General features: G+C 48.4%; 1 protein-coding gene across 1 annotated transcript in view; it reads right to left on the bottom strand.

The window, feature by feature from the left end:
* Positions 1-25,118, bottom strand: part of LOC124041681 (protein PRRC2A) — a 129,548-nt gene that overhangs the window by 3,846 nt on the left and 100,584 nt on the right. Inside the window, exon 8 of the mRNA XM_046359548.1 lies at positions 9,710-9,841. Within this exon, the coding sequence (XP_046215504.1) occupies positions 9,710-9,841 (132 nt within the window). The remainder of the gene's footprint in view (positions 1-9,709; positions 9,842-25,118) is intronic.

Raw genomic sequence — 25,118 nt, 5'->3', positions numbered from 1 at the left:
AGAGCCACATACAGTACAACTGTGGTTACACACATCTTATACATGCAGTCTTTTGTTCAATGGTGAGAAGGTTATAACACATGAGAATATCACTTACTGTACATGGAAATAAAGGATTACAAAATATTACAATATTTGACCACAATGATTTTGGTCTACTAAAAATGTGTTGTACTAAATTGTATTTTTATTATACATAATGCTCAATTCAACACCTGTATTTTACATGGTACACTGTAACAAAAAAACTCTAAATTATACGGAAATTCCTTTTTTTTATCAACAGTGAAATACTTGGAAACCTTTAACTGCAGCCTACAGTACATTATGGTCTGGCATTGTGGGATATTGTTGTGGGCGGGGAAAGAATTGCTGCATTTTGAATGGTTCTGTTATTACACCCCACAGTATACAGTACAGTACCATATCACAAGGTACGTACAGAGAGCTGCCCACACGGTGGCACTCGAATTGAACACACCTACCAACTGTTTGTGAGTGCTTCGTAGCAAGGTCGGTCTGGGCCGGGCTTTGTCCCTCTCTCGTCCAGCCTCCAGTGTCCAACCTTGCTGCCGCATCGCTCCTCCTCCAACACCAACCTAAGGCCGATGGACATCAACCTTCACCACACCTAATCCCTTGCACCCTTTCTATCCCTAACCCCTTCCTCTCCCTATACTTATCCCTCTCACAGAACCAGACCAGAACCAGGAAGCATCCATCAACACACCAGCAGAGGTGCAAGGAAGGACCAAAGCACTAGACCTATGCCCGGAGCGAGCAGGCCACAAGGGAGTATCATCCCTGACCTCCGGATTTTGTGCTCCCAGGTGTGTCTACTTGCTCCTCAGGTTGTCCTTCTTCCCTTCTGCAGATCCAGCACCAGACGCAGTCACAGCACCAGAACACCAGAAGAGGGGTGGAGGAGGGACCAAACAGCAAACCTTCACCTGGTGCGAGCGGACCACATGGAAGTACCACCATTGACCTCTGGTCTAGGGCTCCCAGTGTGTCTGCTCGTCAGGTTGTCCTTCCTCCCTGCTACAGACCCAGATCCCGACCCAGCACCTGCAGCAGCCACAGCTCCTGGTTCCTGTTTTTTCCCCAGTCTCCAGCACCAGACCCAGCACCTGCAGCAACCACAGCTCCTGGTTCCTGTTTTTTCCTCAGTCTCCAGCACCAGACCCAGCACCAGTCCCGGTCCAAGCATGACATCCAGTCCTGGCCCCAACACCAGTATAGACCAAGGCTTTCCCAGTCCTGGCCCCAAGACCAGTATAAACCGAGGCTTTCCCAGTCCTGGCCCCAACACCAGTATAAACCGAGGCTTTCCCAGTCCTGGCCCCACCACCAGTATAAACCGAGGCTTTTCCAGTCCTGGCCCCAACACCAGCATAAACCGAGGCTTTCCCAGTCCTGGCCCCAACACCAGTATAAACCGAGGCTTTCCTAGTCCTGGCCCCAACACCAGTATAAACCGAGGCTTTCCCAGTCCAAGCCACAACACCAGTATAAACCGAGGCTTTCCCAGTCCTGGCCCCAACACCAGTATAAACCGAGGCTTTCCCAGTCCTGGCCCCAACAGCAGTATAAACCGAGGCTTTCCCAGTCCTGGCCCCAACACCAGTATAAACCGAGGCTTTCCCAGTCCAAGCCACAACACCAGCACTAAACCTGGACACAGCACCGACCAACCCCAACTGCCAATTCCCTTCAGCAACTGCCAACTCACACGCCACCCTTCCCCTCCCCCAACACAAAGTCACAGACACATTGTGGACAGATTGAATGACTAAATGGACTGACAGATTTTTCTGATTATTTTGATTGATTGATTGCTTTGTTTTTGTTTTTTGGATGACCATTTGTTTTGCCAAATTTGAATTGTTTATTACTTGGAATTTTAAATTAATGATGGACTGAATTTGAACTTACTGAACATTTTAAACTGTAATGAATTTTTAAAAACCAAATAGATTGACCATAAACCTTAAATTGTATCATCTGCTTCCAACTCACACTCTCATACTCGTAGATCCCCTGAATGCAGCTCACACTCTCAAACACATAGATCCTATGAACCAGCTCACTCTCCAGATCTGAGTCACCCGAATTCTGATCACCTGTTCACACACCTGTATGTCATTATCACATACTATGTAGTCCAGTTCTTTGCACCCCATCACTGTGAGGTATTGTTTGTTTTTGACACACTTCTATTCAGAGCTCTGGTTCTTCCGTAATGTACTCCTCCTGTGTATGATCGTTTTTGCCTACCTCACTAACGATGCCTTTTGCCTATTCTTTTGCCTATCAACCTATTGCCTGATCTCCCAGATGACGTTACTAGCCCTTTCTCTGGCTGTACTGTTGCCTTTTTGGACCCCCTGTGTATGACCTGCTGCCTGCCCCTGGACCCAGCTACCTGCCTCCTGTGGTCCTCTACATTAAACACCTGCTGCGCCTTGCGCTTGAAACCAGCTCTCTGTGTCCCTCGTGTTCATTACAGAATACCTCACCCAAAAACAACAGATGGATTCAGCGGAGCTGCAGCTACGTCTAGCCCGAAAGGAGGAATGAATCAATGAACTCCCGTATGTCATTATCACACACTATTTAGTTCAGTTCTTTGCAGGTATTGTTTGGTTTTACACTTCTAATTGGAGCTCTGATTTTCCTGTAATTTACTCCTCCCGTGTATGCCTGCCTCACTAATGACGTCTTTTGCCTATTCCCTGTCTGTACCTTAACCTATCGGATTTCCTGTTATCAACCACTTGCCTGATCTCCCGGACGACATTACTAGCCTTATCCCTGCCTGTACAGTTGAAGGCTGTACCCAGCTATCTGCCTCCTCCTGTGGTCTGTTACATTAAACACCTGCTGTGCCTTGCGCTTGAAACCAGCTCTCTGTCTCACTCGTGTTCATTACATAAATGTTTGAGATTTTTGGCATATCCTTATGGTGTCACTCCCTGACCTTAGAGATCCTTTAAATTCTCTATTTGGTAGGTCAGGGTGTGACTAGGGTGGGAAATCTATGTTTATATTTCTTTGTTGGCCTAGTATGGTTCCCAATCAGAGGCAGCTGTCTATTGTTGTCTCTGATTGGGGATCATACTTAGGCAGCCCTTTTTCCCACCTTCTGTTGTGGGATCTTTTCTTTGTGTGCTGCATGTGTTTGCTCTCCTAGCTTTACGTTCGTTGAGTTGTTTATTGTTTTTGGTGGAACATTTAAAATAAAAATAAAATGTACGGCTACCACGTTGCACCTTGGTCTTCATTTAACGATGGACGTTACAGAAGATCCCACCACCAACTGACCAAGCAGCGTGGTTAGGAAAACTGGACCTGGGGAAAATCCTGGAGGGAGCCGGACCCTGGACAAGGGCTGGGGAGTATCGCCGTCCGAAGGAGGAGATAGAGGCAGCGAAAACGGAACCACAGCCCGGTGCGCTCTGTGCAAGCTTCCCGCAGTTGCCATGCTAGAGTGGGCATTCAGCCAGGACGGATTGTGCCGGCTCAGCGCTCCTGGCCTCTGGTGCGTCTCTTCGGCCCAGGATGTCCTGCGCCAGCTTTACACACGGTATCCCCAGTTCGCCAGCACAACCCAGTTCGGCCTGTGCCAGCTCCCCGCACTTGCCGTGCTACGGGGGGATTCAGCCAGGATGCGTTGTGCCAGCTCTACGCTCCAGACCTCCATTGCGCCTCCACGGCCCAGCAGATCCTGCACCTGATCCATGATGATCCTTGGCATGAAGCCTCCAGTGATGATCCATGGCACGAAGCCTCCAGTGATGATCCATGGTTCGAAGCCTCCAGTGATGATCCATGGTACGAAGCCTCCAGTGATGATCCATGGCCCGGAGCCTGTATTGATGATCCATGGCAAGGAGCCTGCAGCGACGGTCCCCAGTCCGGAGTCTCCGGCGACGGTCCCCAGTCCGGAGTCTCCGGCGACGGTCCCCAGTCCGGAGTCTCCGGTGACGGTCCGCAGTCCGGAGTCTCCGGCGACGGTCCGCAGTCCGGAGTCTCCGACGACGGTCCGCAGTCCGGAGTCTCCGGCGACGGTCCGCAGTCCGGAGTCTCCGGCGACGGTCCGCAGTCCGGAGTCTCCGGCGACGGTCCGCAGTCCGGAGTTTCCGGCGGCGGTCCCCAGTCCAGTCCGGAGTCTCCGGCGGCGGTCCCCAGTCCAGTCCGGAGTCTCCGGCGGCGGTCCCCAGTCCGGAGTCTCCGGCGGCGGTCCCCAGTCCGGAGTCTCCGGCGACGGTCCCCAGTCCGGAGTCTCCGGCGACGGTCCCCAGTCCGGAGTCTCCGGCGACGGTCCCCAGTCCGGAGTCTCCGGCGGCGGTCCCCAGTCCGGAGTCTCCGGCGACGGTCCGCAGTCCGGAGTCTCCGACGGCGGTCCGCAGTCCGGAGTCTCCGACGGCGGTCCGCAGTCCAGAGCTTTCAGCAATGATCCGCAGTCCAGAGCCTCCAGCGGGGGTTTGGGTGGGGGTTACTGTCATGCCCTGACCTTAGAGATTCTTTAAATTCTCTATTTGGTAGGTCAGGGTGTGACTAGGGTGGGAAATCTATTTTATATTTCTTTGTTGGCCGAGTATGGTTCCTAATCAGAGGCAGCTGTCTATCGTTGTCTCTGATTGGGGATCATACCTAGGCAGCCTTTTTTCCCACCTTCTGTTGTGGGACCTTGTCTTTGTGTGTTGCATGTGTTGCACTCCTAGCTTTACGTTCGTTGAGTTGTTTATTGTTTTTGGTGGAACATTTAAAATTAAAAGAAAATGTATGCCTACCACGCTGAACCTTGGTCTTCATTTAACGACGGACGTTACATATGGTATGTTTTGCCGTTGAGACACTGCCAGTTTCGAAGCCTTTGCTAAGGCCTCTGGAAGTGAAAGTTATACACTACGTGGCCAAAAGTATGTGGACACCTGATAGTCAAACATCTCATTCTAAAATCATGGGCATTAATATGGAGTTGGTCTCCCCTTTGCTGCTATAACAGCCTCCACTTTTCTGGGAAGACTTTCCATTATATGTTGGAACATTGCTGTGTGGAATTGCTTCCATTCATCTACAAGAGCATTAGGGAGGTCAGGCACTGATGTTGGGCGATTAGGCCTGGCTCGCAGTCACAGTTCCAATTCATCACAAAGTTGTTTGATTGGGTTGAGGTCAGCACTTTGTGCATGCCAGTCAAGTTCTTCCACACAGATTCTGACAAACCATTTATGTATGGACCTCACAGTTGGCACTATGCATTTGGGCAGATAGCGTTCTCTTGGCTTCTGCCAAACCAATATTTGTCTGTCGGACTGCCAGATGGTGAAGCGTGATTCATCACTCCAGAGAACGTGTTTCCACAGCTCCAGAGTCCAATGGCAGCGAGCTTTACACCACTCCAGCTGGCACTTGGCATTGCGCATGGTGATCTTAGGCTTGTGTGCGTCTGCTCGGCCATCAAAAACCCATTTCATGAAGCTCCCGACTTACAGTTATTGCGCTAATGTTGCTTCCAGAGGCAGTTTGGAACTTGGTAGTGAGTGTTGCAACTTGGTAGTGAGCACCTGGTGGTCCCGTTCTGTGAGCTTGTGTGACCTACCACTTCGTGGCTGCGCCGTTGTTGATCCTAGACATTTCCACTTCACAATAACAGCACTTACAATTGACCGGGGCAGCTCTAACAGTTGACCGGGGCAGCTCTAGCAGTTGTCCGGGGCAGCTCTAGCAGTTGTCCGGGGCAGCTCTAGCAGTTGACCGTGGCAGCTCTAGCAGTTGACCGGGGCAGCTCTAACAGTTGTCCGGGGCAGCTCTAACAGTTGTCCGGGGCAGCTCTAGCAGTTGTCCGGGGCAGCTCCAGCAGTTGACAGGGGCAGCTCTAACAGTTGACCGTGGCAGCTCTAACAGTTGACCGGGGCAGCGCTAGTAGTGCAGAAATTTGACGAACTGACTTGTTGGAAAGGTGACATTCCATGACGGTTCACATTAAAAGTCACTGAGCTCTTCAGTAAGGCCAATGCTTATCTTTGGAGATTGCAAGGTTGTGTGCTCTATTGTATACACCTGTCAGCAACGGGTTTGGCTGAAATAGCTGAATCCACGAATTTGAAGGGGTGTCAAACATTCTTTTAAGTATATATAGTGTATAAAACACAAAATATTCATTAATATGCTTTAATGTTTGTAAACACTTTACATAGCAGGCAATCCCTTGAAATTGAAGTAGAAATATTGTGAAAACAAATTGTATTCATTCATCCATTCATTCATCCATTCATTTATAAATTAATTCCATTTACAGTAGCATTTGCTTTTTTACAGTATAAGTCAATGTTATGGTATTGTAATGTGTTATGACACAGTACTTTATTTATATTTATATTACAGTATATGTACTGTAGCATATGTCAAGAACAGTAGACCTGTGAGGCCTTTGATGATATAGTGAGTGGTTTTTATTGCCCTCATGACTGTATAAATGTGTACAGACTGTCTCTGTGTCAGCCTGCACATACAGTATGTAAGAGTGTCTGTGTACAGTATGTGTATGTGCAAACATTGAACTGTGTGTGTGTGTGTTTGTGTGTTGAAACAGTGCAGTAACCTGACCCATTTTGCTCAGGCAGAGTAAACTGTGTTATCAGCCTGCTGTGTGCTCTGGCTGGGCTATGTGGCAGAGTTACCTAACCACTGGATAAACCAGTTACATTTCACCACAGTCAGCACAAACAAGTAGTGGAGAAAATAGAATGGTGTGTGTCAGGGATAACAGCCAAACCACGAAACCATGTTTTTTATTTTTTATGTTTTATTTTTAATTTGACCCCTTTTTCTCCCCAATTCCATGGTATCCAAATTGTTTAGTAGCTACTATCTTGTCTCATCACTACAGCTCCCGTAAAGGCTCGGGAGAGACGAAGGTTGAAATTCACGCGTCCTCCGATACACAACCCAACCAAGCCGCACTGCTGCTTAACACAGCGCCATCCAACCCGGAAGCCAGCCGCACCAATGTGTCGGAGGAAACACCGTGCACCTGGCAACCTTGGTTAGCGTGCACTGCGCCCGGCCCGCCACAGGAGTCGCTGGTGCGCGATGAGACAAGGACATCCCTACCGGCCAAACCCTCCCTAACCCGGACGACGCTAGGCCAATTGTGCGTCGCCCCACGGACCTCCCGGTCGCGGCCGGTTACGACAGAGCCTGGGCATGAACCCAGAGTCTCTGGTGGAACTGTGCGACCCGGGAGGCCAAACCATGTTTTTCGATGAATTTATGACACATCCGATTTTCAAGAAGGAACATGTGTGTAAAAAATGCTTTGCACATGGCAAGTATTAATGGACCATATCTAGTTCCATGTTTTATTAGTACTACAGGATACACATGGCAAGTATTAATGGACCATATCTAGTTCCATGTTTTATTAGTACTACAGGATACACATGGCAAGTATTAATGGACCATATCTAGTTCCATGTTTTACTACAGGATACACATGGCAAGTATTAATGGGACATATCTAGTTCCATGTTTTACTACAGGATACACATGGCAAGTATTAATGGACCATATCTAGTTCCATGTTTTATTAGTACTACAGGATACACATGGCAAGTATTAATGGACCATATCTAGTTCCATGTTTTATTAGTACTACAGGATACACATGGCAAGTATTAATGGACCATATCTAGTTCCATGTTTTATTAGTACTACAGGATACACATGGCAAGTATTAATGGACCATATCTAGTTCCATGTTTTATTAGTACTACAGGATACACATGGCAAGTACTAATGGACCATATCTAGTTCCATGTTTTATTAGTACTACAGGATACACATGGCAAGTATTAATGGACCATATCTAGTTCCATGTTTTACTACAGGATACACATGGTATACACATCCAACCAAATACTTACTTACAGGGTCCTTCTGGACAAGGCAACAACAATTAGAAATACTAACGTGTGTGTGTAAACTCTCTACTTACAACCAAATGGCTTGTGGAAATCTTGCAGAGGCATTCCATCTAACCGACATTGTGACCTCTTGTGGCATTTCTGTTTCATAGGTCATAGAGAGGTGCACAAAAGGATTGTGGGATACGGTCATGTTTGTCTTCTGTGTTCACACCTCTGATCTCCTGCTCCTGAGAAATGCTTCATGAGCAAATAGCTCTCTTTATCGATCATTCTCCATGTCGCTCTCGGTCTCTCTCTTTCTGTCACTCCATCTGTCACTATCTCTCTCAGACCCCAAGGGATTTTCAGAGTTTCGGTCTTTAGGGGGTAACTGTTGGGGTGGAACTGACACTGAGTATCTATCTACAAAGTATATATTTTATACTCTAGAGATACTATCACATACTCATACAGGTGAACATAAACAGTTCCTCTTTTCATTAGATTCAACAATCTCCCCTCTCTCTCTCGCTCTCTCTCTCTCTTTCTAACAGATCTCTAGCAACACTTAAACCCTGCCCCCACAAATCTGTGATGATCTTTTTTAATAAACAAAGACCATGCCCTGCGCTGTGTGTGATCTGTGCAGCCATTACGTGTCTGTGTGTGTGTGTATTTGTGTGTGTGTGAGTGTGTTTGCAGCAGAGGAAGGAAGTCACAAGACGATGGGGGTTTCAAAACTGCAGCTGTTGAAGAAGCCTGTACTGTATATATATATTTTTTCCTTCTCCTCTCCTCCTTCTCCTCGTCTACTCTAAGATACAGTACCGTTCATATTTCTGCTCTCTGTGTGTGACAGGATTACAAACTTGGCAACAAAATCTTATTTCTGTTATTTTGTAGATATCAGAAAATAAGTAGTGAATTTAGAATGGTTTATGTGCATTATGTACGTTAGTGGGTAAGACCCGGTTTGGGAGATCTGATTGGCTGAGAGCAGGCCAGCGCCTACAAAAGGCAAGTAAGGAGTGGACGAGAAGAGAGGGACGGAGGAGGAAAGGAGTGGAACACATTTTGACGGGTGCAACTGACACACTCCAGAGTATACTAGGAGCTCAGAAAGAGAGAAAGATAAAATCATAAAGAGGAAGAGGGATTAAGGGGGAAGAGAAGAGAAGGAGGAGATTGTTAGTAAGACAAAGAGAGTGAAAGAATGAGTGATTGAGAGAGCGGGAGAGAAAGACAGAAAAAGAGGGAGGGAGAGAAATCTGTGTAGTCGTCTGATCTCTACATTCTAAATGAGGAGCCAAACAGCAGAGACTTAACCCCTTAAGCTCTGCTCACAGCCACACAGCAAAAGGAGCCAGGGGCTCAAACCTGTTTTTCTGCAACCGAGCCAACAGTGAAACTCTCCAGAAGTAGTGCACTACACGATAAATGGGATGTCACTTTGTCCCATAGTGTGACTGACGTGTCAGAGTTAAGGGCTCAGCTCCACCCACATGTTGCGGTTCCACATGGCTGTAATCCCACCCAGCAGTGTAACCAGAAACCAGGCCCCGGACCAAGTTTGACTCAGGAAGGCCTGTGTTATGGCGGCAAAGCCAATCAAAGAGGAGCTCTCTGGGTAAACAGGACCTCTCTTTCACAATTTGACCATTAAGTTAACACAAATTTACTGTACATACAAACCATATGTTACGTAAGCAATACACAAATCTCCCCATGACACACTTACCTCATCCCGCCCACTCCACCACCCACATACATACACACACAGACATATCCCTCACCTCCATGGCTGTGGGTGTGTATCCCTGTCCATTCTCCCCCGGGGGTATAGGCGCTGGGTGCAAGGCGATGATGTCATTGTCCTCTGGGGGCTTCCAGATGTACTGCTCTCCGTTCCCCATGAACACTGCCTCCTGGTGGACACACAGAGAACAGGGCTCTGCTGTCAGCCTGGTAGCCAGGGCCTATAAATCACTACTCGAAGCACCGCCGCAACACGTAATATATTAAGGCCAACACTGCAGCAGCAGGCTTCCTCCGCTACTCTTTCATCCACGAGAGGCTACAATACGTTAAGTTTCCGGGGGAAGCTGTGAAGCACCGGGGAAGGTAGGTCTACCAATGTGTCTCTCCTCATTCAGAAGGCTCACTGATGTCAACACCAAAGCTGACTGAATGTGAATGGTAATTGTGCTAGTAAATGGTGAGAGCCCAGTATTAAGAGAATCCTGTTGTTACTTAGTGTCTCTAAAACAACTACGTTTTCATTTCGGTATGTTTTAACTGAAATGTCCAAACGTCTTTTACCAGAAAAATATATTTTTGCCTACAGATAATATTCTGCCCATATGAACACATGTATTTTAGGCCCCGAAAATAACAGCTCTGCATGACTGAATGAAAATCTGCAAAGAGACAACATCCCCTCCACCATACTGCTGTCGCTTGACTCACAAACAGAAACATGCAATAGTCTGTACAGCTCCACAGTTTCCCCGCCTCCAACGAAACTGTTATCTCAGCGACATTGACTGCAGGGGGGGGTAGTACCTTCCACAAAAAGTTTTGCTCAACAAAAAAACACAAAAGCACCAATAATAAAGCCTCACAAATACTGTACATACAAACCATCTGTTATGTAGGCAATACCCAAATCTCCCCAATATACTGTACATACAAACCATATGTTATGTAGACAATACCCAAATCTCCCCAATATACTGCACATACAAACCACATGTTATGTAGACAATACCCAAATCTCCCCAATATACTGTACATACAAACCATATGTTATGTAGACAATACCCAAATCTCCCCAATATACTGTACATACAAACCATATGTTATGTAGGCAATACCCAAATCTCCCCAATATACTGTACATACAAACCATCTGTTATGTAGGCAATACCCAAATCTCCCCAATATACTGTACATACAAACCATCTGTTATGTAGGCAATACCCAAATCTCCCCAATATACTGTACAGACAAACCATATGTTATGTAGGCAATACCCAAATCTCCCCAATATACTGTACATACAAACCATCTGTTATGTAGGCAATACCCAAATCTCCCCAATATACTGTACATACAAACCATATGTTATGTAGACAATACCCAAATCTCCCCAATATACTGTACATACAAACCATCTGTTATGTAGGCAATACCCAAATCTCCCCAATATACTGTACATACAAACCATCTGTTATGTAGGCAATACCCAAATCTCCCCAATATACTGTACATACAAACCACATGTTATGTAGGCAATACCCAAATCTCCCCAATATACTGTACATACAAACCATATGTTATGTAGACAATACCCAAATCTCCCCAATATACTGTACATACAAACCACATGTTATGTAGACAATACCCAAATCTCCCCAATATACTGTACATACAAACCACATGTTATGTAGACAATACCCAAATCTCCCCAATATACTGTACATACAAACCACATGTTATGTAGACAATACCCAAATCTCCCCAATATACTGTACATACAAACCATATGTTATGTAGACAATACCCAAATCTCTCCAATATACTGTACATACAAACCATATGTTATGTAGACAATACCCAAATCTCCCCAATATACTGTACATACAAACCATATGTTATGTAGACAATACCCAAATCTCCCCAATATACTGTACATACAAACCATCTGTTATGTAGGCAATACCCAAATCTCCCCAATATACTGTACATACAAACCATATGTTATGTAGACAATACCCAAATCTTCCCAATATACTGTACATACAAACCATCTGTTATGTAGGCAATACCCAAATCTCCCCAATATACTGTACATACAAACCATATGTTATGTAGACAATACCCAAATCTCCCCAATATACTGTACATACAAACCACATGTTATGTAGACAATACCCAAATCTCCCCAATATACTGTACATACAAACCATATGTTATGTAGACAATACCCAAATCTCCCCAATATACTGTACATACAAACCATATGTTATGTAGACAATACCCAAATCTCCCCAATATACTGTACATACAAACCATATGTTATGTAGACAATACCCAAATATCCCCAATATACTGTACATACAAACCATATGTTATGTAGACAATACCCAAATCTCCCCAATATACTGTACATACAAACCACATGTTATGTAGACAATACCCAAATCTCCCCAATATACTGTACATACAAACCACATGTTATGTAGACAATACCCAAATCTCCCCAATATACTGTACATACAAACCACATGTTATGTAGACAATACCCAAATCTCCCCAATATACTGTACATACAAACCACATGTTATGTAGGCAATACCCAAATCTCCCCAATATACTGTACATACAAACCACATGTTATGTAGACAATACCCAAATCTCCCACTACTTCCGGTTCCGGTTGGAGCGAGTGGTCGCATCTGCACTTCGCTCCCGCGGGTAGTATAACTTTTTCATTATATTTCATTATATCACAACGGTTTGATTTGTCTAATCTTAGCAATTTCTTCTCAGCTAGCTACATAGCCGTCTTTGTATAAAAGATAATTGCGTAATTATCGTATTTCGCCGTCCTAACGTAGTCTTCACTAGCCAGCTAGCTAACGTCCACTGATTAGCTGCACTGGAGAAACTATTACACTCAACTGAACGACTTGATTAGTGTAGTGTTAGCTAGCTACATAGCTGCCTTTGCTGTCTTCGTATCATCGTATCCAAGATAATTGTGTTGTTTAGGTTTAGAGTGTGTAGTCTTAGAGTGATTATCTTAATTTACCGAGGTTAGCTAGCCAGCTATTTGTCGTCCTTAATGTAGGTGACTCTGCTAGCTAGCCAATGCTAGCCAACGTCTTCTGTATAGAACTCAACTACCCGGTCGCATTCACAGGTAGTATCACATTTTCACTTCATTTCATTACAGTACAACGGTTTGATTTGTTTGATCGTAGCTAGCTACATAGCCGTCTTTGTATCAAAGATAATTGTGTAGTCTAGAGCGATTTTCTAGGTTCGCTAGCCAGCTATTGTCGTTCTTTTAACGCAACGTAACGTAAACAACACTGCTAGCTAGCCAGCTAGCCCCCGAATAGCAACACTGCAGAAACTATTACACTCAACGGAACGACTTGATTAGTGTAGTGTCAACAATGCACCCACTGCCAGCTGGCCTACTTCAGCAGTACTGTATCATTTTAATCATTTTAGTCAATAAGATTCTTGCTACGTAGCTTAACTTTCTGAACATTCGAGACGTGTAGTCCACTTGTCATTCCAATCTCCTTTGCATTAGCGTAGCCTCTTCTGTAGCCTGTCAACTATGTGTCTGTTTATCCCTGTTCTCTCCTCTCTGCACAGACCATACAAACGCTCCTCACCGCGTGGCCGCGGCCACCCTACTCTGGTGGTCCCAGCGCGCACGACCCACGTGGAGTTCCAGGTCTCCGGTAGCCTCTGGAACTGCCAATCTGCGGTCAACAAGGCAGAGTTCATCTCAGCCTATGCCTCCCTCCAGTCCCTCGACTTCTTGGCACTGACGGAAACATGGATCACCACAGACAACACTGCTACTCCTACTGCTCTCTCTTCGTCCGCCCACGTGTTCTCGCACACCCCGAGAGCGTCTGGTCAGCGGGGTGGTGGCACCGGGATCCTCATCTCTCCCAAGTGGTCATTCTCTCTTTCTCCCCTTACCCATCTGTCTATCGCCTCCTTTGAATTCCATGCTGTCACAGTTACTAGCCCTTTCAAGCTTAACATCCTTATCATTTATCGCCCTCCAGGTTCCCTCGGAGAGTTCATCAATGAGCTTGATTCCTTGATAAGCTCCTTTCCTGAGGACGGCTCACCTCTCACAGTTCTGGGCGACTTTAACCTCCCCACGTCTACCTTTGACTCTTTCCTCTCTGCCTCCTTCTTTCCACTCCTCTCCTCTTTTGACCTCACCCTCTCACCTTCCCCCCCTACTCACAAGGCAGGCAATACGCTCGACCTCATCTTTACTAGATGCTGTTCCTCCACTAACCTCATTGCAACTCCCCTCCAAGTCTCCGACCACTGCCTTGTATCCTTTTCCCTCTCGCTCTCATCCAACACCTCCCACACTGCCCCTACTCGGATGGTATCGCGCCGTCCCAACCTTCGCTCTCTCTCCCCCGCTACTCTCTCCTCTTCCATCCTATCATCTCTTCCCTCCGCTCAAACCTTCTCCCACCTATCTCCTGATTCTGCCTCCTCAACCCTCCTCTCCTCCCTCTCTGCATCCCTTGACTCTCTATGTCCCCTATCCTCCAGGCCGGCTCGGTCCTCCCCTCCCGCTCCGTGGCTCGATGACTCATTGCGAGCTCACAGAACAGGGCTCCGGGCAGCCGAGCGGAAATGGAGGAAAACTCGCCTCCCTGCGGACCTGGCATCCTTTCACTCCCTCCTCTCTACATTTTCCTCCTCTGTCTCTGCTGCTAAAGCCACTTTCTACCACGCTAAATTCCAAGCATCTGCCTCTAACCCTAGGAAGCTCTTTGCCACCTTCTCCTCCCTCCTGAATCCTCCGCCCCCTCCCCCTCCTCCCTCTCTGCAGATGACTTCGTCAACCATTTTGAAAAGAAGGTCGACGACATCCGATCCTCGTTTGCTAAGTCAAACGACACCGCTGGTTCTGCTCACACTGCCCTACCCTGTGCTCTGACCTCTTTCTCCCCTCTCTCTCCAGATGAAATCTCGCGTCTTGTGACGGCCGGCCGCCCAACAACCTGCCCGCTTGACCCTATCCCCTCCTCTCTTCTCCAGACCATTTCCGGAGACCTTCTCCCTTACCTCACCTCGCTCATCAACTCATCCCTGACCGCTGGCTACGTCCCTTCCGTCTTCAAGAGAGCGAGAGTTGCACCCCTTCTGAAAAAACCTACACTCGATCCCTCCGATGTCAACAATTACAGACCAGTATCCCTTCTTTCTTTTCTCTCCAAAACTCTTGAACGTGCCGTCCTTGGCCAGCTCTCCCGCTATCTCTCTCTGAATGACCTTCTTGATCCAAATCAGTCAGGTTTCAAGACTAGTCATTCAACTGAGACTGCTCTCCTCTGTATCACGGAGGCGCTCCGCACTGCTAAAGCTAACTCTCTCTCCTCTGCTCTCATCCTTCTAGATCTGTCGGCTGCCTTCGATACTGTGAACCATCAGATCCTCCTCTCCACCCTCTCCGAGTTGGGCATCTCCGGCGCGGCCCACGCTTGGATTGCGTCCTACCTGACAGGTCGCTCCTACCAGGTGGCGTGGCGAGAATCTGTCTCCTCACCACGCGCTCTCACCACTGGTGTCCCCCAGGGCTCTGTTCTTGGCCCTCTCCTATTCTCGCTATACACCAAGTCACTTGGCTCTGTCATAACCTCACATGGTCTCTCTTATCATTGCTATGCAGACGACACACAATTAATCTTCTCCTTTCCCCCTTCTGATGACCAGGTGGCGAATCGCATCTCTGCATGTCTGGCAGACATATCAGTGTGGATGACGGATCACCACCTCAAGCTGAACCTCGGCAAGACGGAGCTGCTCTTCCTCCCGGGGAAGGACTGCCCGTTCCATGATCTCGCCAACATCAAGGCGGTGGCCCGTTCCTGTAGGTTCATGCTCTACAACATCCGCAGAGTACGACCCTGCCTCACACAGGAAGCGGCGCAGGTCCTAATCCAGGCACTTGTCATCTCCCGTCTGGATTACTGCAACTCGCTGTTGGCTGGGCTCCCTGCCTGTGCCATTAAACCCCTTCAACTCATCCAGAACGCCGCAGCCCGTCTGGTGTTCAACCTTCCCAAGTTCTCTCACGTCACCCCGCTCCTCCGTTCTCTCCACTGGCTTCCAGTTGAAGCTCGCATCCGCTACAAGACCATGGTGCTTGCCTACGGAGCTGTGAGGGGAACGGCACCTCAGTACCTCCAGGCTCTGATCAGGCCCTACACCCAAACAAGGGCACTGCGTTCATCCACCTCTGGCCTGCTCGCCTCCCTACCACTGAGGAAGTACAGCTCCCGCTCAGCCCAGTCAAAACTGTTCGCTGCCCTGGCCCCCAATGGTGGAACAAACTCCCTCACGACGCCAGGACAGCGGAGTCAATCACCACCTTCCGGAGACACCTGAAACCCCACCTCTTTAAGGAATACCTAGAATAGGATAAGTAATCCCTCTCACCCCCCTAAGTTTTAGATGCACTATTGTTAAGTGACTGTCCCACTGGATGTCATAAGGTGAATGCACCAATTTGTAAGTCGCTCTGGATAAGAGCGTCTGCTAAATGACTTAAATGTAAATGTAATGTAAATGTAATGTAAATGTCCCCAATATACTGTACATACAAACCACATGTTATGTAGACAATACCCAAATCTCCCCAATATACTGTACATACAAACCACATGTTATGTAGACAATACCCAAATCTCCCCAATATACTGTACATACAAACCATATGTTATGTAGGCAATACCCAAATCTCCCCAATATACTGTGTGTGTGTGTGTGTGTGTGTGTGTGTGTGTGTGTGTGTGTGTGTGTGTGTGTGTGTGTGTGTGTGTGTGTGTGTGTGTGTGTGTGTGTGTGTGTGTGTGTGTGTGTGTGTGTGTGTGTGTGTGTGTGGGGTGTGTGTGTGTGTGTGTGCGCGTGTGTGTGTGGGGGGGTGTCTGTGTGTGTCTGTGTGTCTGTGTGTGTGTGTGTGTGTATGTGGGGGGGTGTGTTTGCATTGAGAAATGACATGGTTGTTGAAATGGTTTCGCATGGTTGTGCATATGGATTAAATAATATTCTGGCATCAGATCATCTCTGTTCACACATTTGTAAGTGTACATTCTGTAGTGCTATTAAATATCTCTACAGCAAATCATCTGTATGCAGCTTCACTATGCTGTCAGGTTCAATGAACGTCTGTCCTGCACCGTCTCCCCTGCACCGTTTCCCCTGTACCGTCTCCCCTGTTCCGTCTCCCCTGTACCTTCTCCCCTCCACCGTCTCCCCTGTACCGTCTCCCCTCCACCGTCTCCACTCCACCGTCTCCCCTGTACCGTCTCCCCTCCACCGCCTGCCCTCCACCGTCTCCCCTCCACCGTCTCCCCTCCACAGTCTCCACTCCACCGTCTCCCCTGTACCGTCTCCCCTGTACCGTCTCTCCTGTACCGTCTCCCCTGTACCGCCTGCCCTCCACCGTCTCCCCTCCACCGCCTCCCCTCCACCGTCTCCCCTGTACCGTCTCCCCTGTACCGTCTCCCCTCCACCGCCTGCCCTCCACCGTCTCCCCTGGACCGTCTCCCCTGTACCGTCTCCCCTGTACCGTCTCCCCTCCACCGTCTCCCCTGTACCGTCTCCCCTCCACCGTCTCCTCTCCACCGTCTCCCCTCCACCGCCTGCCCTCCACCGTCTCCCCTCCACCGTCTCCCCTCCACAGTCTCCACTCCACCGTCTCCCCTGTACCGTCTCCCCTCCACCGTCTCCCCTGTACCGTCTCCCCTGTACCGTCTCCCCTGTACCGTCTCCCCTCCACCGTCTCCACTCCACCGTCTCCCCTCCACCGTCTCCCCTGTACCGTCTCCCCTCCACCGCCTGCCCTCCACCGTCTCCCCTGTACCGTCTCCCCTCTACCGTCTCCCCTCCACCGTCTCCCCTCCACCGTCTCCCCTCCACCGGCTCCCCTCCACCGCCTGCCCTCCACCGTCTCCCCTGTACCGTCTCCCCTCCACCGTCTCCCCTGTACCGTCTCCCCTCCACCGTCTCCCCTGTACCGTCTCCCTCCACCGTCTCCCCTCCACCGTCTCCCCTGTACCGTCTCCCCTCCACCGTCTCCCCTGTACCGTCTCCCCTCCACCGTCTCCCCTCACCGTCTCCCCTGTACCGTCTCCCCTCCACCGTCTCCCCTGTACCGTCTCCCCTCCACCGTCTCCTCTCCACCGTCTCCCTGCACCGTCTCCCCTCCACCGTCTCCCCTGCACCGTCTCCCCTCCTCCGTCTCCCCCTCCTCCGTCTCCCCTCCACCGTCTCCCCTCCACCGTCTCCCCTGCACCGTCTCCCCTGCACCGTCTCCCCTGCACCGTCTGCCCTCCACCGTCTGCCCTCCACCGTCTCCCCTCCACCGTCTCCCCTCCACCGTCACCCCTGCACCGTCTCCCCTGCACCGTCTCCCCTGCACCGTCTCCCCTGCACCGTCTGCCCTCCACCGTCTCCCCTCCACCGTCTCCCTCCACCGTCTCCCCTGCACCGTCTCCCCTCCACCGTCTCCCCTGCACAGTCTCCCCTCCACCGTCTCCCCTCCACCGTCTCCCCTCCACCGTCACCCCTCCACCGTCCGCCCTCCACCGTCCCCCTCCACCGTCTCCCTGCACCGTCACCCCTGCCCCACCCCTCCACCGTCTCCCTCCACCGTCTCCCCTCCACCGCCTGCCCTCCACCGTCTCCCCTCCACCGTCTCCCTCCACCGTCTCCTCTCCACCGTCTCCCCTCCACCGCCTGCCCTCCACCGTCTCCCCTCCACCGTCTCCCCTCCACAGTCTCCACTCCACCGTCTCCCCTGTACCGTCTCCCCTCCACCGTCTCCCTGTACCGTCTCCCCTGTACCGTCTCCCCTGTACCGTCTCCCTCCACCGTCTCCACTCCACCGTCTCCCCTCCACCGTCTCCCCTGTACCGTCTCCCCCACCGCCTGCCCTCCACCGTCTCCCTGTACCGTCTCCCCTCTACCGTCTCCCTCCACCGTCTCCCCTCCACCGTCTCCCCTCCACCGGCTCCCTCCACCGCCTGCCCTCCACCGTCTCCCCTGTACCGTCTCCCCTCCACCGTCTCCCCTGTACCGTCTCCCTCCACCGTCTCCCCTGTACCGTCTCCCCTCCACCGTCTCCCCTCCACCGTCTCCCCTGTACCGTCTCCCCTCCACCGTCTCCCCTCCACCGTCTCCCCCACCGTCTCCCCTGCCGTCTCCCTCCACCGTCTCCCCCGTGCTCCTCTCCACCGTCTCCCCTGCACCGTCTCCCCTCCACCGTCTCCCCTGCACCGTCCCCCCTCCGTCTCCCCTCCTCCGTCTCCCCTCCACCGTCTCCCCTCCACCGTCTCCCTGCACCGTCTCCCCTGCACCGTCTCCCCTGCACCGTCTGCCCTCCACCGTCTGCCCTCCACCGTCTCCCTCCACCGTCTCCCTCCACCGTCACCCCTGCACCGTCTCCCCTGCACCGTCTCCCCTGCACCGTCTCCCCTGCACCGTCTGCCCTCCACCGTCTCCCCTCCACCGTCTCCCCTCCACCGTCTCCCCTGCACCGTCTCCCTCCACCGTCTCCCCTGCACAGTCTCCCCTCCACCGTCTCCCTCCACCGTCTCCCCTCCACCGTCACCCCTCCACCGTCCGCCCTCCACCGTCCCCCCTCCACCGTCTCCCCTGCACCGTCACCCCTGCACCGTCACCCCTCCACCGTCTCCCCTCCACCGTCTCCCCTGTACCGTCTCCCCTCCACCGTCTGCCCTCCACCGTCTCCCCTGTACCGTCTCCCCTCCACCGTCTCCCCTCCACCGTCTGCCCTCCACCGTCTGCCCTCCACCGTCTGCCCTCCACCGTCTGCCCTCCACCGTCTGCCCTCCACCGTCTGCCCTCCACCGTCTGCCCTCCACCGTCTGCCCTCCACCGTCTCCCCTCCACCGTCTCCCCTCCACAGTCTCCCCTCCACAGTCTCCCCTCCACAGTCTCCCCTCCACAGTCTCCCCTCCACCGTCTCCCCTCCACCGTCTCCCCTCCACCATACTGCCGTCTCTTGTCCTTTTGTTTTTTTCTTCATATGAAATATAACTGAACAAAACAGTACCGTCAGATAGAGGGTAAAATGTTTTTGAGGACATTTCAATAGTTAAAGATGCATGTGTGTTGTGTTGCATATACACGGCCCCCAGATCAAAGATGCGCCTCACGTGTGTGTGTGTGTTCGTGTGTGTGTGTGTGTGTGTGTGTGTGTGTGTGTGTGTGTGTGTGTGTGTGTGTGTGTGTGTGTGTGTGTGTGTGTGTGTGTGTGTGTGTGTGTGTGTCAAAAGACAGCCCACTCAGTGCACAGCTGCCCAGAAATCAGACAGCAATCATGAACAGAATCAGATGCTGCCATCAAATGAGATGTTCTTCTTCATCGGTGGATCTTTTTAACTCTTGGTCGATCAAGAGGTTTCTCAGTCTCAAGTGCTACCAACATCCAGCTGTGTATTACTCTCTATCACACACAGAGACCCTCCATTGTCCCCACCATCAAATCTACACTACAGAACCACTGCAGGAGAAGACTCCCAGGGGATTTCTTTACTGAATCTCATACATATCCATCATCTATTGTGTGAGTGATTATGAATGTTTTATGAGCGACATTAGTAAATGCAATTAAAGTCAATTAATGTTCAGGAGTAGTTTGTTGATTGTGCTGTATATACAATCTCATAGTTACAGCTTTAATTCACTTTCTAACAAAGACCAAACTCAATAATAACAAAGCCCAATAGTTCATGTTTTGTAAATTAAGATGCACTCTCCAGAGCCAGTGATGTTCTATTTATTCCTCTGGCTGGACGGCTACCCGTTTTGCTGTTTCGTCCCTCAACACACACGCAAGCGCACGCACTCACACACACACACTCACTCACACACGGCTTGGCAGCCATACAGGCTCTTGCATAATCGTCCCCTCCGCTCCGCTGGCCAAGCACACAACATGTGTTCCACAGAGCAGGAGAAGGGCGGGGACGCAGGCTCACAAACACACACACACACACTATGAAGCAGATACACACATATAGGCTACAGTACACACGCATAAACATAATATCTTTTTAGATGGTAAGAGCCCTTTTTTGGGGTACTTTGAGCGGTTTCATACTAGTTTCATCTCGCTGTGATATTCTCAGACGGACTTAGAGCTCTCAACATGAGAAACTACAAAATAATTTCATAGAATTGAACCAAGACCCCTTTTTTGTTGGTCACAGACGGACAAAATCACTTTGTGCTTAAAGCTGAAGTTGTAAAGAGTCTGCACACTGTCACGCACTGACCTTAGAGAGCCGTTTTATTTCTCTATTTGGTTAGGTCAGGGTGTGATGTGGGGGTGGGCATTCTATGTTGTCTATTTCTTTGTTGGCCGAGTATTGTTCCCAATCAGAGGCAGCTGTCTATCGTTGTCTCTGATTGGGGATCATACTTGGGCAGCCCTTTTCCCACTTTCTGTTGTGGGATCTTGTTTTTGTCAGTTGCTGGTTTAGCCTTACATTACTTTACGTGTCGTTTATCTTTCTTGTTTTTTTGGTGTTCATTTAATAAATTCAAAATGCCTACCACGCTGCACCTTGGTCTCATTTCGACGACATCCGCAACACACATGGTGTCTCTGAACACTCAGTGGACGTTAAGGAGAAATTATCTGTCAACGTTAGAGTGCCAATATTGTACTGCCGCTAAGTATGATCATACTTATTTAAAAGTTATATGAAATGTGAAATCTTATAGTACGTCATTTATAATTTGATAGTTACTATATCATTTCAAGCCCTAATACCCCACTTTTGTTGAATATGAAAGAAATCTTATATGATTTCTCATATTTTCATAACATTAGTACTAGGTATTTGAGCTCGTGTCCTCTGAATGAGCACACCTCAGCAATCAGAATGAGGACACCTCAGCAATCAGAATGAGGACACCTCAGCAATCAGAATGAGGACACCTCAGCAATCAGAATGAGGACACCTCAGCAATCAGAATGAGGACACCTTAGCAATCAGAATGAGGACACCTCAGCAATCAGAATGAGGACACCTCAGCAATCAGAATGAGGACACCTCTGCAATCAGAATGAGGACACCTCAGCAATCAGAATGAGGACACCTCAGCAATCAGAATGAGGACACATCAGCAATTGTTTTACCAGATAGGTGACTTACAGATCTTTCTAAAACTATGCAACATTACCATTTTTTGTTTATGGCCATCTCATGAAAAATAATTACGGTTGGGTATATCTATTTAGGCGGAAATCAACATTTTTCCCTGTCATTTAGCTACAAACAAGAGACAACGCTGTCTCTAAAACACACATACTAAACAGACGAAAACAAGCTCTCTCTCAAGGACACACTAGAGAGGCTGAGAGCATGACACCAGGGGCGGCCCTAGTTTTTTGGGGACCCTAATAGAGATTTGGCCTGGGGTATGGACACGTTAATTTGAATATTCAAATATCCAAATGCACGTTAGTATTGGATTACTTGGGAGAGTATCCATTTTTTACAAAATGTAATAAAATGATCTATATGACATTGCTGCACAGCCTACATGGATACATTGAACATTTTAATGACAGTTTTTATGAGTGCACCCCATACAAAAGACACACTGGTAGCCGATACACTTTCCACACGTGTAGCTTTTTGTTATTGTCAGGCAATCAAATCAAATCAAATTCAAATTTCCCAATTCTTTATTATTGATATTATTTAAATAGTGAAATCATTTCAAATGCCCATTCCTAGTTTGGTGGCCCCCCACCTCGCGGTAAAAAGATGTAGTGGTCCCCCTCTTGACAGCGGAGAGTTATTTCCTGCAATTCTACTCATTGTGCCTTGGGGCGGACAGAACATTTTGCCTTGGGGCAAATAGAACATTTAGCCTTGGGGCGGACAGAACATTTTGCCTTGGGGCAGACAGAACATTTAGCCTTGGGGCAGACAGAACATTTAGCCTTGGGGCAGACAGAACATTTAGCCTTGGGGCAGACAGAACATTTAGCCTTGGGGCAGACAGAACATTTTGCCTTGGGGCAAATAGAACATTTAGCCTTGGGGCAGACAGAACATTTTGCCTTGGGGCAGACAGAACATTTAGCCTTGGGGCAGACAGAACATTTTGCCTTGGGGCGGACAGAACATTTTGCCTTGGGGCGGACAGAACATTTTGCCTTGGGGCGGACAGAACATTTTGCCTTGGGGCAGACAGAACATTTTGCCTTGGGGCAGACAGAACATTTTGCCTTGGGGCAGACAGAACATTTTGCCTTGGGGCAGACAGAACATTTTGCCTTGGGGCAGACAGAACATTTTGCCTTGGGGCGGACAGAACATTTTGCCGTTTCAAAGCAAATTTCCTGCAATTCTACACATTTTGCCTTGGGGAGGACAGAACATTTTGCAGTTTTTAAAACTCATTTCATAGAATTCTATTCATTTTTCCATGGGGCCGAGAGAACATTTTGCAATTTGAAAGCTAATTCTAAAATGTCCCATGACTTATGCCATGCTCATGTGATATCTGAGTGAGAGTGACCAACAAAATAATGGGGGCCCCCTGGAGGTCAGTGCCGGTAATGATTACTACAAGGTGTAGATGGCTGGCTAGACTAACTTACCAATTAAAACATCTTTAGGTGACATGGTCTAATTGAGTGACTGTCAGTGACTGACATTACAAGATAAAAACTACTGACGCTTTACCAAATTTAGAAGTTGCACCTTGTTGATTCTAGTATTCTAACTATTAGCAGTAAGTTGAGACCTCGAGTTCCTAAAAAAATAATTAAAATAAAATTAAATGTTTACATTTTGGGGGGGTTGGGGGCCTGTAGCCCTGAGGGGTATCCTACGAAGCAAGCTAGATCTATTCAACGTTTTCTAAAGCTAGCCAGCTTCAGTAAGCTTCACATTCCAGGGCAGGCTTCATCTGTACTACGATGGTGGATATTGCCTGTCCTCCTTCCGCTAACTCTAACAGGCTTGTCACACATGTCGAATGCAGAACTCTTTATTGAGATGACGCTGAAACATCAATCCACGGGTGGGTCAGCGCCACATTTTCTTTTGTGCCTAAATCAAAATGAATGAAAATATATATCTTTCAAATTCAGCAGCCTATAGTGTGAAATATTATTTTAGAAGTTCCGTCTTTAGTGTGCTTATCAATGCACAAATGTTCCTCACTCCCATCTACATATTAATTAATTAAGTCATACAAAAGTGTTACATTGTGTGAAGTTTAAAATGCATTCTGTCATTACTAAATGTGTAATATGATATACAGTATTTTAACATTGCAATTTTTTAAAGATAAAAAAAACATGTCATCAATAAAACATTTAATCAGTTGTCTTCCTCAGATGAAGGGGGTGATAATGCAATCTTTGCAAGAGGGAGGGAATCTGATTTCATTGGTCTTCAACTCGTGGCTCAGACATTTCATTCAGTTGAGTTAGCCTGCCCTGGAGCAGAATAGTAGCAGAATAGTTCTGAAGGAAATTTACCTGGCTAAACGGTGAGCCACTTTTGTATGATAGGTTAAATTTAGAGTTGACCAAAGTTACTTAGCTAACTCCTTAAACCATTTTTCTTAGGATACCCCTCAGTATGACATGACACACACACACAGTTGTATTTAATTCATTCAATAGTGCATATGCTGACATTCACATACATTCACAAACACTCACTATTATACACATTCTGTTAAAATACAGTGTACTCAAACACATACATACAGTAGAAAATAAGTATATACAACACAGACACACACCCACTGCAAAGAAAACATTGGTTACTTAGTCCAAAAAACATCTGGGTCAGATGGTTTAGACCCTTTCTTCTTTAAAGTTACTGCCCCTATCATCACCAAGCCTCTCTCTGACCTTTTTTAACCTGTCTCTCCTCTCTGGGGAGGTTCCCATTGCTTGGAAGGCAGCCACTGTTCGTCCTTTATTTAAAGGAGGAGATTAGCTGATCCTAACTGTTATAGGCCTCTCTCTATTTTGCCCTGTTTATCAAAAGTGGTGGAAAAACATGTCAAAAATCAACTGACTGGCTCTCTTGATGTCTATAGTATTCTCTCTTGTATGCAATCTGGTTTCTGCTCAGGTTGTGATGTGTCACTGCAACCTTAAAAGTCTTAAATTATGTCCCAATTGCCCTTGATTCTAAGCAATGTTGTGATGCTATTGTTGTTGACTTGGCCAAAGCTTTTGATACAGTAGATCATTCCATTCTCGTGGGCCGGCTAAGGAGTATTGGTGTCTCTGAAGGGCCTTTGGCCTGGTTTGCTAACTACCTCTCTCAAAGAGTGCAGTGTGTAAAGCCAGAACATCTGCTGTCACCAAGGGTTTACCCCAAGGCTCGAACCTAGGCCCCACGCTCT

The sequence above is a fragment of the Oncorhynchus gorbuscha genome, linkage group LG08, assembly GCF_021184085.1.
Source record: "Oncorhynchus gorbuscha isolate QuinsamMale2020 ecotype Even-year linkage group LG08, OgorEven_v1.0, whole genome shotgun sequence".
Taxonomy (NCBI): domain Eukaryota; kingdom Metazoa; phylum Chordata; class Actinopteri; order Salmoniformes; family Salmonidae; genus Oncorhynchus; species Oncorhynchus gorbuscha.
The sequence above is the reverse complement of the archived record's forward strand: the minus strand, read 5'-3'. Positions and strand labels throughout refer to the sequence as shown.